This window comes from Zerene cesonia, chromosome 18 (assembly GCF_012273895.1).
Source record: "Zerene cesonia ecotype Mississippi chromosome 18, Zerene_cesonia_1.1, whole genome shotgun sequence".
Taxonomy (NCBI): Eukaryota; Metazoa; Arthropoda; class Insecta; order Lepidoptera; family Pieridae; genus Zerene; species Zerene cesonia.
In genome coordinates this window covers 9,294,660-9,312,234 of record NC_052119.1, presented here as the reverse complement: position 1 = coordinate 9,312,234, position 17,575 = coordinate 9,294,660, and the positions used below count along the sequence as shown (strand labels likewise).

Sequence of the window (17,575 nt, the reverse complement as noted above, 5' to 3'; positions counted from 1 at the left end):
TATCTCAAGACGTTTTTGAAGATTAATTATTCAAGTATATTTTAATAGCAAAAAAAAAATAATTATGTGGGTACCTATCTGTGGTATACCATACTTACTGCTCTGACATAAGATAATTTGACATTTCGAAAAAAAGACGATCGGATAAAAATTTTGAAACAAAACAAGACCTCAGATTTGTAACATAATATTTTGTTCTTAAAAGAGGAAAACATTCAAGCTGAATAACCTTAAAGTTGAGCAAACTGAAAAAATCATGGAAGGTGATAATGTCGCTGTATTATTAGCGTCAACCCCAGCTGTAAGTTCTATAATTTTATAAATAATATAATATTTTAAACCTTATATATCTGTATGGGTTTTCTTGTGAAATAATATAATTCAAAGAAAAGATGTATTATTCTAAGCATAAGTAAGTAAAAAAGTGTAATAGATGTTTTAGTAACTTAAAAATAAATGTTATTTTAATATATGTGAAGTTATTAAATCGTATTAACATTTTCTTTTCTGTTATTGCAGATGGATGTTCAGATGGTTGAAGAGGGTCCAAGAGTATGCAATATTTTGATTAGAAACCTTTTTTAACTTTGTGCACAATTTTAATTGTCAGGCTGTATCAAATTCACAGCTGATATTGATCAGCAACAGATGAGATTCAAATTATTTCGTACTAAATATATTTCGTATATATGGCAAATATATGAGGAATCGAAAACATTTTATCAATATTGTTTTGAATCAATCATAATATATTTTATACACTTGCAATAATGTCTAATTATTGGAGATTAATAATATGTTAAAATTTTTAAACAAATCAAAAATTTATTCAGTTTTTAGTCAGATTAATCTATAGCAAAAATATTAATTGCAGGTGTGTCCATTATGCTCATCTCCAATAAAGCTGTTCTTTATAAACTACAATGAGAAATTGTTAATGTGTGAGAACACAGAATGTGAATTTCCATTTGGTTATGAAGAGCTACAGTTTGTGCAAGTTGACAGTGCAGATAATGAAACAGGAGCGATTAAGAAAAGACATAATTTCTTCTCGCAGTCACGGTCATCTACTTCAGGCATATCGGCCACTGATGTAGATAAGTTATACAGAGCATATGATTCCGAAGATCAATCAGAAAGCACATCAATCAATATGTTTTCAAAACCGCCACTAAGGTCATATAACAGAGAGAGCCGGAGAAAGATGGAGAAGAATGTTGAGGACTTGAAAAATTTAAATTTGGAACTCGTAAAGGTGAACAGCGAAACCAAAATAACAAATAAAACAATACAAGATCAAAAACTGATTAGGAATCTATACAATCTGCAAGACATATCTGGTGTTAAACTATTGAAGCCACAGGAATTGGAGATTTTGAAGAAAGAAGCGGCAACGAAACAGCAGGATGTTAAAATTGATATTGATAAAGGGAGTAACGATATCTCCATTATAAAAATTGAATTAGTTAGCACAGATAATAGTAACGAAATTAACAATTCTTAAATATTTACTTTGTCCAACCTCAAATTAGTTTTAACCAATATATTCAACTTTAATTTGATAACTGACTATTGGTATGGTTGGTAAAGCAGTAGTGGCTCAGTGGGGGTTTAAGACCAGGCGAGCGTGCAGGAAATAAATTGAAAAATCTATTATTATATGGGCTGATGATGATGATGATGATGGTATTAATAAAAACATTGTTTCTTCACCATGAATCCTATTTAGTAATTTAAATATGTATGTCAGAGAAATGTGTAATTGCATGATTTTAGTTTTACATTTTTTATACTTATAACTTGTAATCTCCTTTTAAAGTTATTTTTAGTCATTAATTTAATTGTTATGTATGGATTTGTTTTATTCAGTCAATAAGTGCTTATAAGTTGGAAAGTTTATAGTATTGTATAGGGTACTGCAATTGTGATATTAGGTTAGATAGAATGCAGAATGACAATAAATTTATATTTATAGACTGTTATTTTTTAAGCAAAACCCAAGTTAACTAACAAAATAGTGTTAATTCGCTGCCGCTACCACAAGAAATAGCTGCCAACTGATTGACTTTTCAAATTAGAATTATGTCGGTCACTAAACAGCGAAGACATATTATGTATGCGGTTGCTGCTCTTAAATAAATAATACCTGCATTCAAAATGCAAAGAATGCTCCAATTATAGTATCATCTAACACTAAATATTTGATCCGGGCGATCCTAATTAGGATAATAGGATAGACTTAGGCTAAGTTCAGATGAACGCGCGGCGCCGAGCGTCTCCGCGCGGTAGTAGCATTCACATGACGGCATTTGTACGCGGGGCAGTCTGGCATCGGTGGTGATTTTTTCCTGAATCTATGCGTCTATCCGTCTCAACGCGCGCGGATCAATTGAACAGGTCGGTATAGGTTTGTAGAAGTTGAACCGCGCGGTACCGTGCGGTTACTCGCGGTACAAGAACTAGCGCGCGTGTCGGAGCGCGGCGCGCGGTTTCGCGCGGTGATGTAGACGATACTTAGCTGTTTACTTTCATATTTTTGGATCTTGTACCGCGCGGTGAGTCTCTCCGCGCGGTGCCGCGCGTTCAACTGAACTTAGCCTTATGACATTCTTTTTTGATTTTTGATTTTTTTTTATTGTGTGATAGGGAAGCGCTTGACTACCATTTCCCCTGTTGGCAGATGTAGTCTAAGATGGAGCGCGCTTCCCTAATTTACTCTACTTTTGAAGATCCCCATATGTTACATATATTACAGCGAGCATGTGAACTGGTGATTCCCATGATGGTAAGCGATCTCTACCGCCCATGAACATTCGAGAGGTGAAGAGGTGGGGCCTCTGTCCTTCAATACTTGTCTTTTCAGCGCATCCTGAAAAGGTAAAGATTGACGACTAGAAAAAAGGAATGGACTGGGAATAAGATGGAAAAATTAGTGCAGATGGTGATGCGTGCTCGACTCTCACATTCACGTATTTCAATCTTTATTATAAGTTATCGTATTGTAACCCCTTTCCTAATTCCTATCGAGTTGAAAGGAAATAGTTATACGTATACAAACATTCAGGTGAAGACAAAAGAGTAGTAACGGGTACGGTGTTAAGTAAAATTACGAATATAGGCCCATATCCTTTTCCTTACCCTTCCCAGTCCTTTCCTTTATTCCTATCGCCAATCCTTTCTTAATCCCTTCCCAAAAAGTCGGCAATCCATTTGTAGAGGCGTAAGGTCTGCAATGGTCCTTATGCCTCTTCAAATGTTCATGGGCGGTGGTAGCGCTTACCATCAGGCGTCCCACCAGCTCCATTGCCGACTGCAACATAAAAAAAAAGAATAGGTGAAGCCTAGTATAGTATTACGTTATCTGTGGTGAAGCTAATAAATCTTAAGAATCTAGCTACAAAGTTTGAATTAAATCTGTTCGTTTAATGTGAGTCAAAATAGAGTCTAAAGGAATCATTAATGTATCGTGTGGTAACTAAATGGCTGAAAATAATGTGTACCAAAATTCATACATATCCGATTAGCTGTTTAAGCGTGATAGAGAAACAAACATACAGTCCTCCTCACAAATTTTCAATGTAACTGGATATGCCGTGTGATTACAAAAATATGTTTTATAGTTTATGTGATATTCTGTTGCATAACCAACAATAAGTTTCATTCGAATATACCTACATCAGTCCTCACAAAAGCTCGCATTTATATGTAAAGAATGTAAAGAAATATCTTTACGCTTTAATGTTCGTAAACATGATTATTAGCGAATAGTTAATAGTTGTTATCGGATACAGTTAGTATCTCGTTACAGGAAGCTAGTGCAGGACGTTTAGAGGATTTTGAACTTGACTTTCCCCTTACAAGCTCGACTAGTTACGTGTTATGGACACGTGCGGAAAGAAAATTATATTTCGTGACTGTTAGGCGCGACGCCTAACATTAAACGTAGGGTTGCCATTTTTTTTAATTATGTTAATTGCGTAATACACGTCATAGGTACTACGACTATATAATATGTGCATTCTTCTCTATCATTAGTGTCTTTTTGTGGTGAGAATTTTTATGCAGATTATTTTGGCTCCTATATTTAAGGTTAACAATAAAAGTATGTTGTAGTGAAATACAGTAAAATATTTTTCTGTACAGTGTAGGTAGGAACCATAGATTATACACCTATGTACTGGGATAGGAACTATCGATTGTTAAGCTTTTGCTTTGTGTTGAAAAAAGTGATTATCGATAAAGATTCATTAGTAAAATCCAACGGTACGGTTGTGCCCGCGTCATATCGCCTTTTTGTTCGACTTGGCGGGCCACTACCATGCTCCCAGATAAATATATTATAAATAAAATATAAAATGAACTAGGAAACGATCATTAGATTATTCAATAAATATTATTGTTTCTGTATCGGGCGTCAAGTATATTGTATTGGATTAGAGTGATTAAGAAATAAGGTAGAAAGCGCAGTGCAATCGGATAATTTACCTAGATCATAGAAATGAGATGAGAAATTCATAGCTATACCTATTTGATGAATAATCGAGATGTACGTAATTTTTTTTAATAATTAAAATAGCATTCTTATTCAGAAAAGTGCTCAAGTTTGAAACTATGTTTGATATACCTAATTTTAAACATAGCATCACTCGTAATTATAATTCTTCGATTTTTTATCATAAGCTAAAATAGGTAGGTACATGATGAATTTAACAACAGAATAAGGAAATATTTTTCACAATTCCTATGTCGCTTAAATCTGTTTCTGATACTCTATAACCATACAATATGTAGGTAAGTGGTACGTAATTAGCCGGTTCAATAATAATGTAAAGTATTTTATACATATATTATATAACGTGCGTAAATTCGAATAGGCCTAGGAAACTCAATAGAGCTTTTTTCATTTAAAATCTTAGTTACATATTTTATATAAATTGTATTAAGACGTAGGTATGTATTTTACGAAATAAGTTTGTGTATTTTAGATACTTCATTACTTTCAAGTTATAGCGAGATGCACATCAAAGATATTCATTAACCTTTGATAATACAATAAGTCATGATTCGATAGTATTATGTTATATAATGGACGATTATATTAGTGTTGTATTAAATTTAGTTACATTCGATGACTAGCCATAATCGCCACTGAGAGCCGAGAGGCGCAAGTCGGAGTGGTCGCGAGCTTATAAAGTGAGGTAAGGTTTTCTGACTTTCATTCATGTTTCTTGAGTGATGAAAGCGAGGAATGTGCTCTGGACAATATAAGGTGAGTGTTTTTTGATAACAGTATCCATTGGTTTGGTTAATGGTGTTAAAATACAGTTCAATTGAGAATGTCCTTTTTTGAAGTCGGCTTAAGAGTTTCTTAATAGCAAGGACCTATAATGTTACATTAAATTTTAAGTTATCATGGTGAGCGGTAAGGACTTTAATAATAGCTGTGGAAATTAGTAACTACCACGAAAGCTAATTTTGAAATGACTTCATTAAGCTCTAACGTTAAGCTTTTTTAATTAAGGTGTGAAAATACATATTTTACAATTTTGTAAAAATTCATAGGTGAGTTTTACAGGAGGCAAATTGTAAGTCTTCGTTTTTTTTAAAGAAATCAAAATAAACAAAGAAACAAATAGCTACATATTGCACTTTTAATATCAGCATACAAGTAAGGATTCACAAAACTAAATTTAAACGGAGAATCTCATTTCTTCATCCCAATGCTTTTATTCATGATCTTCAAATAACTCTTTTTTTTCTTGCCTCCGTCTACAGTCTTGCACTATTTAGTATCATTATTTTAATAATATAGCACACATAATATTTATTTTTTAATAATTCATTTTATTGCGAAATTTCGTCATAAAAATATTATTATTCTCTCTATTTAAATAAATTTATGTACCGTATCGAGATCATAATCTAAATGTACTTTCTATAAAACAGGAATCTGTAGTAGGAAGCGGTCTGCGGTTCTGATACACAAAGTCGGTGATAATAAAGATACATAATTATAATGCAGAATGCAAAGATACTTAGCATTAATAAATGTGCTACATGGACTTTATTATTACGTTTATTAGTCCACTTTCTCGTGCTTTCTTATCGTTTGTTATATACCTACTTGAATATTTTAATTTCTATACTAACAATGTAAGGCTGAAAAGTTTTGTTTGAGCGTTTCTCAGAATCTACTGGGCCATTAAAACATTTATGGTTTTGTCAGAGAGAACTTAGCATACTTACTGTTTGAAGTTATACTACCGCATCGGCGCCGAAGCGCGGCGTCAGATTAGGGCTCTGATGCGTGCTAATTACGCGTTGTACCAGACAAAGCTATAAAATAAATTTTATAAGATTGCCAGACACAAAAATCTATCTGTTAAAAACTGTTTTAAATAAATTATGGTACATTTTTATGCAGATAGAAATTTATTGTTTCAGTAACGATGTTTCCGCTCCATTCGTTGGGTTTAGTTTTCGCGGTGTGCGCAGCTTACGGCAGTGGAGTTACTAAGCCTTCTGGTAATTTTTATATTTTTTTAATCTGTATTGTAAAATATTAAACATAGAAATATTCTTACTAGTGGTCAAAGACCTCACATAAATGTGGGCAGCGGGTTTCCCAAAAACATTTAAATTCGGGAATTTACACAAATACATATTATGAAAAAACATTTGTATTTTTGTATGTTTGTAACGTTTTCAAGCAAAAACTACTTGACTGCTAGACCGATTTAAAAAGGCGATGCCGGGCCGAACAGCTAGTCTACAATAATTTTACAGAATTAGTAACAAAAATTTGTACAGTGTTTCGGAGGCCCATGTCCTTTTCCTTCCCCTTCCCAGTCCTTTCCTTTATTCCTCTCGCCAATCCTTTCTTAAACCCTTCCCAATTTAAAGTCGGCAATCCATTTGTAGAGACGTAAGGTCTGTAATCGACTTTACGGCTCTACAATTGTACATGGGCGGTGGTAGCGCTTACCATCAGGCGTCCGACCAGCTCCATTGCCGACTGTGACATAAAAAAAAGAATAAGCCCCATATATTATTACAGCAAATTTTTGTGAACGCTAAGTTTCGAATTTTTGACTTTAGTTCAAGATCGAACATTAGTTGCTCTTTAACCTTCACTAATGCCTTTATAAAAAATCGCTTATCACCGGTCTAAAAATATTTAGTTCATAGTAAATACTCGTGTATTACGTATGTTTGCAAAGAAATCGAAAGTTTAGTACCTAGTGTGTAGTGAGAAATATCGAATCACCGTTATTTACTTTCTCGCTAACGAGTTCTAAAGGTGGCCTTCGTTGATAGGATTTGATCTGTCAAAGCATTTGACCGGAACTAATCTAAGTGCATTGTACATTGCTTTGTCAGTTCTACCGTAATCATGTTCTTAGACCTAGAAGTCTTACAGACGACGTAATGTAATGAAAATCCAACATAATTTTTTTTATACAAAATTAAAATTTTACAGGTATCTCGCAGTTTTGGATGGACGATATAAAAGTTCTCGACCAAATATATGGAAAGACATCAGATAAGGAGCTGTACGGGGCCACTCTTCCTCCAAGCATTCGATTTGATATTGATCGTGCGAAACATGTAAAAGCAGAGGCTTCCCAAACAAAGGAGCACTATGTACCCACGGAAGAAGAAGATCCAGATTTCGATGAACAATACAAACCTTATTCATTCGGAGACCGATACGCAAAACAATTTAACAAGATTCATAAAAAAGACAAGATTAAAAAAGAAAAAACCAAAATTGAATCACCTCTGCATTTCGTGGGTTTGTCGAACTTCAAACCGATAAGTCAATCGAATGATCCAGAAACATACAACTATTTGAAACATCTTGAACATTTTGAGAAACAAAATGTTGAACTGCCTGATACCGAGAGCGGTTTTAAACCCTACATTGGAAATAGCGAAGAGGAGGAAGCTTATAAGAGTATTCAGGATATATTGGATGCTCACGAATCGAACAAAGCACGTAAACCTGAAACCGAATATAATGATAGTTTGGAAAAATATCCAAGATATCTACACAAAGAAAACGATGAAAAGTATACAAGGTATGCAGCGAAAGCAGTGCCGACAAAAAATAAAATTAGGTTTTTGAATAACAATAGTTTGAACTCAAGGTGTCGTACAGGAAGATGCAGGAAACGTAGTTCAAGTTCATATCGTTATACTTCCAGACCATACATAAGAAAAATAAAGCGCATAAGAATCGCATGAGCCATATCATTCTAATTGTTAATGCCTTGTTTTTATAGATTTATGTATCTTAATGTTCGGTTTGTTAGTGATAATCTTAGATGTGGTAGAATTATGCTACAGTAATGCTCTGTTAACTGAAGCGAATAATTGTGCAATTTTGTCAGATTTTTATTTTTTAAAGTATAAATTGATGGCCTAGATTTGCAAAATGTTTGTTTATTAAAAAGAGACTGTAATATCGATTGTGCAATATTTGTGAGACCTTATAGTAGTTATGTAGTAATAGATATTGAAAGTATTTAATTTTGTAATTTATTAATATAATGTTGTTATTGATTTTGAACAATTTGTTTTATATTCTGGTATGTTCAAATGAAACACAATAAAAATTAAACAAATTTTATTAAAACTATTATTACAATTAGTCTTATAATACTTATATCATATTTCAACGTCATTTTCAGGTCATGAAAATCAGTGAAAATTACTGCATTTTTTCCCATAAGCTTTCCAGGTTAGTTTGTAGAAGAAGTGATTGGCATATTTGATGAAATCATTTCGGCACAACACAATAAACCGAATTATATGAAGACACATTGTTCCATACATAAGCACAATTTGCGTCCTCTGTGCTTAAATCTGAGACAATATTAAATAAATACGTTGATAAACATACTTTTAGTGCTGCCTTTTTATGGCAATTTAATTATAAGAGTAATACCATAATCCACTTAGAAAGTGTGTTTACAAGAAGACAATTGCCTTACCTCACTGTTCACATTTTTATTTGTTTAATGCGTCGCTGATAAGGCAAATGACACAGATTAAATCGCACATATCGTTCTAATTAGTAGTCCTTTCATTTAAAAGGGAAGGAAAATGGAAATTAATAGATAAAGTTCGGATTTGTGTTGCTATGCCGCCCTGGATTCGCTACGGGGTTGACCATACTTCTGGTCTTCTTTTTGCTGTCTTCTATACTTTGTAGTAAGAAGGGCGGAGGGTGTCCATTGGCTTGACTCTGCCTTTGCTGTCTGTCGTCTATTTTACGAGACAGTTCCTCTACGAACTCCCCACCTGTCTGCCTGAAAAGGTTAGCTTTTTGTAGAAACAGGTTAGTATGAGAGACGATAACAATTAGCAAATACGACAAACAATTCCGATCCCTTAGCCGAGAGGATATAAATGTTAATTAAATATTATAGATTTAATTTTTAGTTTTATAGCATTGAAATGCTTTATAAATGAGAAAATTTCTTAAATATTGTAAGTTGATTTTTACTTAAAATCCACTCTGAATATAAAAGTTTCGAATATACAAAAAGTCGTAGTTAAATAATTGGAGGTTTGTTGTTCCCCAGGGACTTACACTGGGCCCTGTGTTATTCCTAACATTTATCAATGCTATCAATTATAATATTTACTGATGATAGTATCATTATCGTCGTACCGATCAGTACCTCGGCCACTCTCCAGATCACCCTCAGATCCCTGATACATGGAGAAGCCGCGGCGAGACAGTTCTTCGTCAGGAGACAGCGCAGGGTTGTTGAACGCGTGGTTTCCTTCGGTGCTCATCTTAAGTTTCCTATAGATAAAAAAGTGTTCTTATTAATACCATTATTTTAATTATTTTAAAGCTATTAAGGAGAATATTGAACGTTGTTATAAAACGGTTGTGTTGGTATTGTATTATTGGAACTCTTGTTTTTTCTACCGGCAATTGCCACACAACGCCTTCGTTTTACTGTACGATCATTTATACAGGCACGTATTCTAGATTGGCCATCAAAATCAGATCGCTGGATGTTCAAAGATCTTTTTCAGGATATTGCTGATTCATTTAAAAAAAATCTAGAAGGAAAAGTTATAGCCGTACTGTACACGAAGCCGGCCTGTGTTGTTCAGGTCGTGGATCTTCTTGCGCAGGCTCGAGACCTGCGTGCAGAGGATGATGCAGATGAGAAGAAGGACGAACCACGCGGCGCTGAATACGCTCACGATTATTATCGTTTCTGTCTCCTGGAATATACATGTGATTATGACAATATGTTCGTATTGTTTTCGGCCTTGTCTGTCAAAGCGAAATAACTAACTTAAGTGCTGTTTGTTAATGTTTATTGTCTTAATCACTGTTATGCTTTTAATTCTATTACGTTTTAAACTGATAAACAAAAACATTATTGTCACATGGGAAACTAAAGTTTAAGATTAGATTTATATTCCGGTGCAGTACCAAATGACTCTATCAAGCAACGTTCATTGTTTTAAAGATAGCAGCTATCAAATAAATGCTTTATGTCTTAAATAAAATATTAACTTTATACCATGTTCCTTTTACGATTCGTTGATGCAATTCATTTATTTTTACATAAAGTACTATTTAAAAAATACAGCAAAACTATTTTCTTAATATACTCATTTGTACCTTATATAATTTTGATTTCCTTCGCATAGTAGCTTAGCAAATGTTTGCTTGAGGATTTTGTCTCTAATGTCGATAATAAAAAAAAAAACATCGGAATACCTGAATTCTTAATTCTCTTTTCTTCTGTAGCACTTAAATTATAATACTTTTTTTAAAACAAATATCGTTTCGTATCCGCAGTCCTATACAAAAGAAGAAAATATAATTCTATGAAAATAGCTAAAATAGACTCATGTAGCTGTTGAGACATCTTAGCAGCAAGACAATGGTCACACGTGCACTACACTCGAGTTTCTGATCGAATGTAGGTAATTCTAAGAAACTGCGTTTCCGTAGGATGTTAATATATTTTACAGTTTAACAGAATTTCTTTTATTAGCATCACCTGTATATGTAATTGACTCCTTCAAACTCAAGACCTACCTGAAACGGATAGATTTATTTCAAACTTATTCACTTATTAAACAATCGGTGACCTGTTGTTATCGGCCTTATTGTGCTTAAGATCGCTTGAATTAAGTAATTTACTTACGTATATTCTTTACTAGAGCAAAATATATTTCAACTTTTACATTTATATGTACTATGTAATAGTGTACATTTATATGTAATAGCAGGCAACGTAAATGAATCGTGTCTATCTACTGGCTAAATCATTGAGCTATTATCTAATTTAAATATATATGACTATCAGCCAAAACTCTTCTGCTATTTACTTTACAAAAAATCTGTTAGATTATATAAAAAATACAAAATATCTACCTGAAACATTGGCCATAATTATTCACAAAAAAAGAAAAAGCAAGTGAAATGTTAAAGATTCAGCATTCTTTTATTTAGAACCAATATAATATGCGGACAATGTTTTTAATGGTTTATCTATAACATTTAAATGGAATAATTAAACAAGCTAATGTAGGATAGAATTAAATTATCTGTGCTATTTGTTATCATAATAACATTGAAAGATTGTATCATTCTTAAAACATTATCTGTAAGCGACCGTTATCAATACATTAATGATAAAACAATACTAATTTGTTTGTTTGTTTGAATTGCTGAACTCAGAAATAGCTGGACCAATTTAAAAAATTGTAAGACCCTGAAAATTTCTCATTTATAAAGCACTAGCTGTGCCCCGCGATTTCAACCGCGTAAGTCCGTATCCCATAGGAATATCGGGATAAAAAGTTGCCTATATATTATTCCAGTTGTCCAGCTATCTACGTACCAAATTTCATTGCAATCGGTTCAGTAGTTTTTGCGTGAAAAAGCAACAAACACACACGCATCCTTGCAAACTTTCGCATTTATAATATTAGTAGGATAGCATTTCAATGCTATAAAACCAAAAATTAAATGTAAGACTCTGGTGAAAAATCAAATATGTTTATGAATACTGGGTGTTGTCCGTGGCTTTGCTCGTGTGGTTAAAAAGAATTATCAATTGTCATACATGTGACATTTTTGATATAGCATTTAGCGGACAAACAAACAAACAAACAAACTCACTGTTGCTTGCATAATATTATTCTAGACACTCGAAATTTTTAATGGTTGCTAATAGTATAATCATTAGTGCCTAGGTTGACTTATATTTTAAAACATTTGTTGGGCTATAACTAGAATAAAAATAATTGAATTTAGCTTATAAATTTTTAATAAAAGACTAGGTACAGATCATATAATAAAAATAAATACTAGGAATAAAATCATAAAATTGAAATCCGATGTGTTATATTTCCGGTCATTTCCATTAAGATTTCTATTGACCTATGATGTAATGGGTGACGAATTTCTTTGTCTGCATAGGAAATGTCTAGGCTAATGACTAACTGTTATGCAAATCAATGATTAAGATAACGCATGTCTCATGTTAAGATAATGCTACATATATTGAGCTGTCAGTATCCTGCAGTTTTTAATGGGTTTTTTCTAAAAGTACCTACTGAATTGTAGAACTATATTTTTAGTTTACACCACAGATAACATATATTATGTTAACACCATTATATTATTTAAGCTCAAGATAAAAAACTGTATTTTATATTGTACAAATCAATACAAGTTATTTAGACATTTTTAGAATTAGCGATACGTTAGGTAGGTTCAAAGTTGTCAACCTAAATAGACAATTTTTTTTATCTAGTAATACAAAAAGAAGCTTTATGCCAGACCTAAAATACTATATTATTTTTTATATCCACACACGGAATCATCTCAGCGAGTTATTGCGTCTATAATCGAGCTTACGATAGTCAACGATAAGGCTCTATAAGTTATCAGAGGAATGTGTGACACTGTCGCGCTCACATTAGATTATTTACAAGTGAATAGATACCGTTGTTAGCGTGAAACTGATCTATCTATTGTAGACTGGTGTATGGGGCATTTGAGAAATAATGTAGGATATTGGTTTACAACGTTTTAGAAAGAAATGATGTTTATTGTTAAAAATAACTGACTGCGTTACGCGATTTCACCCGCGGACCTAAGAGTATATAGCAAGTATTTGTACATAGCCGATGTCTTATTCTGATGCATCCTACTAATTATTAATAATAAATGTGAAAGTTTGTAAACGTGTGTGTATGTTTGTTACTCTTTCACACAAAAACTACTGAACCGATTTCAATGAAATTTGGTACGTAGATAACTGGACAACTGGAATAACACATTGACAAATTTTATCCCGATATTCTTACGGAATACAGACTAACGCGGGTGAAACCGAGGGGCGCTGCTAGTAAGCTATATTATTTAGTTTCATTAAAATGTATTCACTCATTATACGTAACAAATATCCATCGATCCATACCTACTTACAAACTTTCGCGTTTATAATAGTAGGATAATGGTTTTTTAGCAGACAAATAGAATTTCTCAAGACAGTAGGGTCAGGAAAATCTGGTCGATCAGTCTTCGAGACAGCGCTCATTTTTAGCTATAATGTAATGTAAATGTGAGATTTACAAAATATAAAATATTATCACGTTAAAGCATTAGATAATACCTGAGCACCAGTACCAATGTTTTATTTTAAAAACATCATAGGTAGATATACAATTAAACTAAGAACACGTACGTTAATGACCTCTATGTATCATTTTAGTAAAATATGATTTACTTGGGTTTTTATTGCATTTCAGTAATGGTTTATTTTATTTTGCCTGTCTCTGATATCAAATTGTAATATAAACATTATTTCTCACCTTAGATTAGCTATTAATTCGTTTGAATCAATACTTAAGACGTTACAAAATGGCGCAATGTTGATTAGTTGATTCACAATCACAAAGTAATAGTAATAGTATTATGTTATCTGTGGTAATATTAAATAGAGAAAAAAACATACAGCATGTTTTCCCTAAAAAGTATTCCCATCTCGAAATGGTAATCATTTCAAAACTTATGGATAGCAGATACTTCAGATAACGACTAGTAGGTAGGTATAGTAATGACTAACGATTCAGACTTATTGAATAAATTCAATGAATAACAATGTATGTAAATGAACAAAATTTAATCAAAATGACAAATTCCAAATACGTCATGAGGGTCAAAAGAAAAAGCATATTTCGTTTTTATTTATATTACTAATTATGATTAACATTTTTTTTAATTCAACGATAAAGTTAAAAGTATTACAACCTTACAAGGAAAATTATACTTTTGGTGCTTGTCTTTTTCCAGATACATCTGACTTATAAAGTATCAATAGATTCATAAAAAGGATCAATGAACGTTTGACACAAACTTTGTATAGTATTTTGACGTTGGCTGAATACGTCCTAGTCTAAGAGATATTTATAAAAAATCAAGACAATATCTATCATAATCGTATGTTTTAATCACATGTGCTAAGTCGAGCATATAATTGTGTAGTTTGAAGCTTTATGCACCATTCTCAATAATTAACAAAGGGCGATGTATAAAATTTATCTATGTTTATAGATTTATTAAGATATAGACTCACCATATTTCTAAGTGTCCGGGTACATCGTATACCACAACTCGGCGAGCACTGGCGGCCGCTATCAACGCTTATCTGTTATCAGATGATAAGGCATCTTGGACATATCGTTCCAGTGTTTGTTGATAACAGGTAGGACGTAATTCCTTTTCTTAGGTTTTTGTTAATAAGCAAGTGGGTCATTTGAGTATTATGGTTTACATGTGTGTTCTCACGGCGTATACATATAAACACTGAGTTACGAGACTTCTTCTGCTGTAAAAAAGATTTTTTTTGGTAGAAATTTGACAAAATTATCCATTCTTGAACATATCATTCCTAATAGTTGAGGCGTGATTTGATAGGCCCCAGCTGCTATCCGGGCCTGTGAAGAGAAACGATATTGCCGTGGGAATGAGATATTTCGCTACGGTAAAAAGTATGTCACTCTCTAGCCTATTTAAATATCTTAAGACACTAAATCTGTCTATATATATAAAATGCCAATGTAGCTGGCTGACTGAACAATGCACAGCCGAAACCTCAGGCTATCCGCTATGTAAGAATATTAGTAAATTCTACCCGAAAGAGATAGAAGAGGAGATATATATTTATTTTATTATGTCGACGCAGGCGAAGCTGCGGTCAACCTGCGTACGTGGAAGATAAGCAATTGACGAACAAACAAAATCCATTCAATGTCCATAGGACACAGACACTGCAAAAATAAAGTTGTCTTATTTTATTTCGTTAGATGATACATAATTTTATATTATATGATAATGCTGAAATTATAATCTTAGAAACAATAAGTAAAACTATCAAAATCAAATCAATCTATATTTAAAAAATGACAACACTCCTCAAAATTAATAAATTAGAAATATCTTGTATAATTTAGACTGATTGAATGCATTACAACACATATAACAAAATTAATGTTTGTACTGCTACCATCGATCATGGCTCATTTGCTTTGAGATTTTGTTCCTTGTTCTTTATAGATGCCGATATGATGATAACATGCTGTTGTTAAATAGATAATATACACTCATTTGAAATACATTATAGTATGACCCCACAAATACCATTATAACATGGTATTACAGTATGTTGGTAAGTTACAGTTAAACCAGATTCATTAGAACGCGTTAACCCTAGAACTAGAAACTTAATGCCTTTGATAGAACTAATTACCTATAACTAGATAATATGCTTATTAACCGACTTCTAAAAAGGAAAAGGAAGAGCTTCTATTTTCATCTGTAAGTATTTTTTAATATTGTCGTAATTGCTTGAGAAACATTTCGTCAAATATTCATTTTTTTCTAAAATGTGTCTTTATTCCACTATTTGAACCAAATGCAATCATTTTCATGTTAAGTACTAATTTATAGATTAAATATAAGAAAAATTCAGATTTTGTGTATTTCTTTCATCCACGTTATAAGTGAGTTAATTTTGCGTTAATTTTTTTTTTAAATAACATGTAATTATACACAATATAACAAGAGCAGGAAAAGAATAAAGAGAAAATAAAGTTCCAAAACAAATAATCTTGACGGATGTTGCACGTTAGAAATATTTTGTTCGAGTATTTAATACATATATTAACTTATTTATTGAAACAAAAAGAAAAGTTGTTGCTCTGTAAAATTTGTTTTATTATTAATTTCAGGAAACATTTTCCATAATTAATTACTACGTACGAGTTACACTTAATTTTTAACCTGTAAAAAGAGAAACAACATTAATAAAACCACATTGCTTTTTCAATGTCCAAACCAGAGAGTCTTATAGAATAAACCAGAAAAAATTTTCGTATTAGTTTGTAGAATTAATGATTCTTATAAATCACTTCATAGTATAAAACAAAGTCGCTTTCTGTGTTTGGCCCTATGTCCTTATGTATGCTTAAATCTTTGAAACTACGCAACGGATTCTGACGGGTTTTTTTTGGAGAGCAAGGTCTATGTGTAACATTTATTGAACTACATACATCATATAGTATTTATTTCGTCTAAGGTTAAAACAAAGTCATATCAAAGGTCTTCACAATAATTAATAATGAATTATATGAAATACCTTTCAATCGTTCATTTATTGATGTCTATTAAATACATTGTAAAGCATTTATGTTACTCAGTATCCTTCCAACATTAATTGCGTTTGTAATTAACGCTTTGTGTGGATATGTGCTCTAATGAATCACATAAGCGATAGTAACAAATGAATATCGTAATAATTTCTAGTACTTGCTAGAAAACACGTGAGAACTATATCATCTTATTTTAATTTTATTTTTTGTATTGCACTATAATATAGTAAATTAAATGTCGCATTCTGAACACGATTGAATTAGTCAATTTGTATTTATTTTAAGTTATTGATGAAACAAAGCTGTACGAGTATTTATCGCGATATAGTTATATCTACATTGTATCTTAACTAATATTATGAAGGGAAAATATTTGTTTTTGTATGTATGTTTTGACTACTGGACCGATTTCAAAACTTTTTGATCATTAGAAAGCTACATTTCTCTTTCCTTTTAGTTTTATCTATACTGCCTATTATTTATACTAGCTGTGACCCGCGGTTGAAACCGCGTAAGCGTGCTGCGTAACCGTATCCCGTAGGAATATCGGTATAAAAAGTGCCTATGTGTTATTTCAGTTGTCCAGCTATCTACGAAGCAAAATAGTATTATTATTCACCAATAGATGTCAGGAAAAAAAAACGCGAATAAAACACGAATAGGACATTTTCTAAAAAAAAATCCTAGCTAGATCGATTTATCGCCCCCGAAACCCCCTGTATATTAAATTTCATGAAAATCGTTGGAGCCGATTCCGAGATTCCAATTATATATATATATATATATATATATATATATATATATATATATATATATACAAGAATTGCTCGTTTAAAGGTATAAGATTCTATACCTCATTATTCCGAAA

The 17,575-nt window shown here is 32.3% G+C and overlaps 3 protein-coding genes across 3 annotated transcripts; 2 read left to right on the top strand and 1 right to left on the bottom strand.

The window, feature by feature from the left end:
• The first annotated feature begins 145 nt into the window (after positions 1-145).
• LOC119833828 lies at positions 146-1,975 on the top strand. Its single transcript, XM_038358025.1, has 3 exons — positions 146-301; positions 520-552; positions 875-1,975. Exons 1-3 carry the CDS (start codon positions 257-259, stop codon positions 1,502-1,504), a joined length of 708 nt encoding a protein of 235 aa, XP_038213953.1. The 5' UTR covers positions 146-256; the 3' UTR covers positions 1,505-1,975.
• A 3,177-nt stretch (positions 1,976-5,152) lies between these two features.
• On the top strand, positions 5,153-8,570 carry LOC119833887. The gene is made up of 3 exons (XM_038358105.1): positions 5,153-5,269; positions 6,445-6,525; positions 7,481-8,570. Exons 2-3 carry the CDS (start codon positions 6,450-6,452, stop codon positions 8,245-8,247), a joined length of 843 nt encoding a protein of 280 aa, XP_038214033.1. The 5' UTR covers positions 5,153-5,269; positions 6,445-6,449; the 3' UTR covers positions 8,248-8,570.
• Positions 8,571-9,115: 545 nt separating this feature from the next.
• On the bottom strand, positions 9,116-11,428 carry LOC119834096. The gene is made up of 4 exons (XM_038358381.1): positions 11,420-11,428; positions 10,109-10,251; positions 9,680-9,817; positions 9,116-9,314 (listed from the first exon to the last, which is right to left on the bottom strand). The coding sequence occupies exons 1-4, from the start codon at positions 11,426-11,428 to the stop codon at positions 9,116-9,118; spliced, it is 489 nt and encodes a 162-aa protein (XP_038214309.1).
• Positions 11,429-17,575: the final 6,147 nt, after the last annotated feature.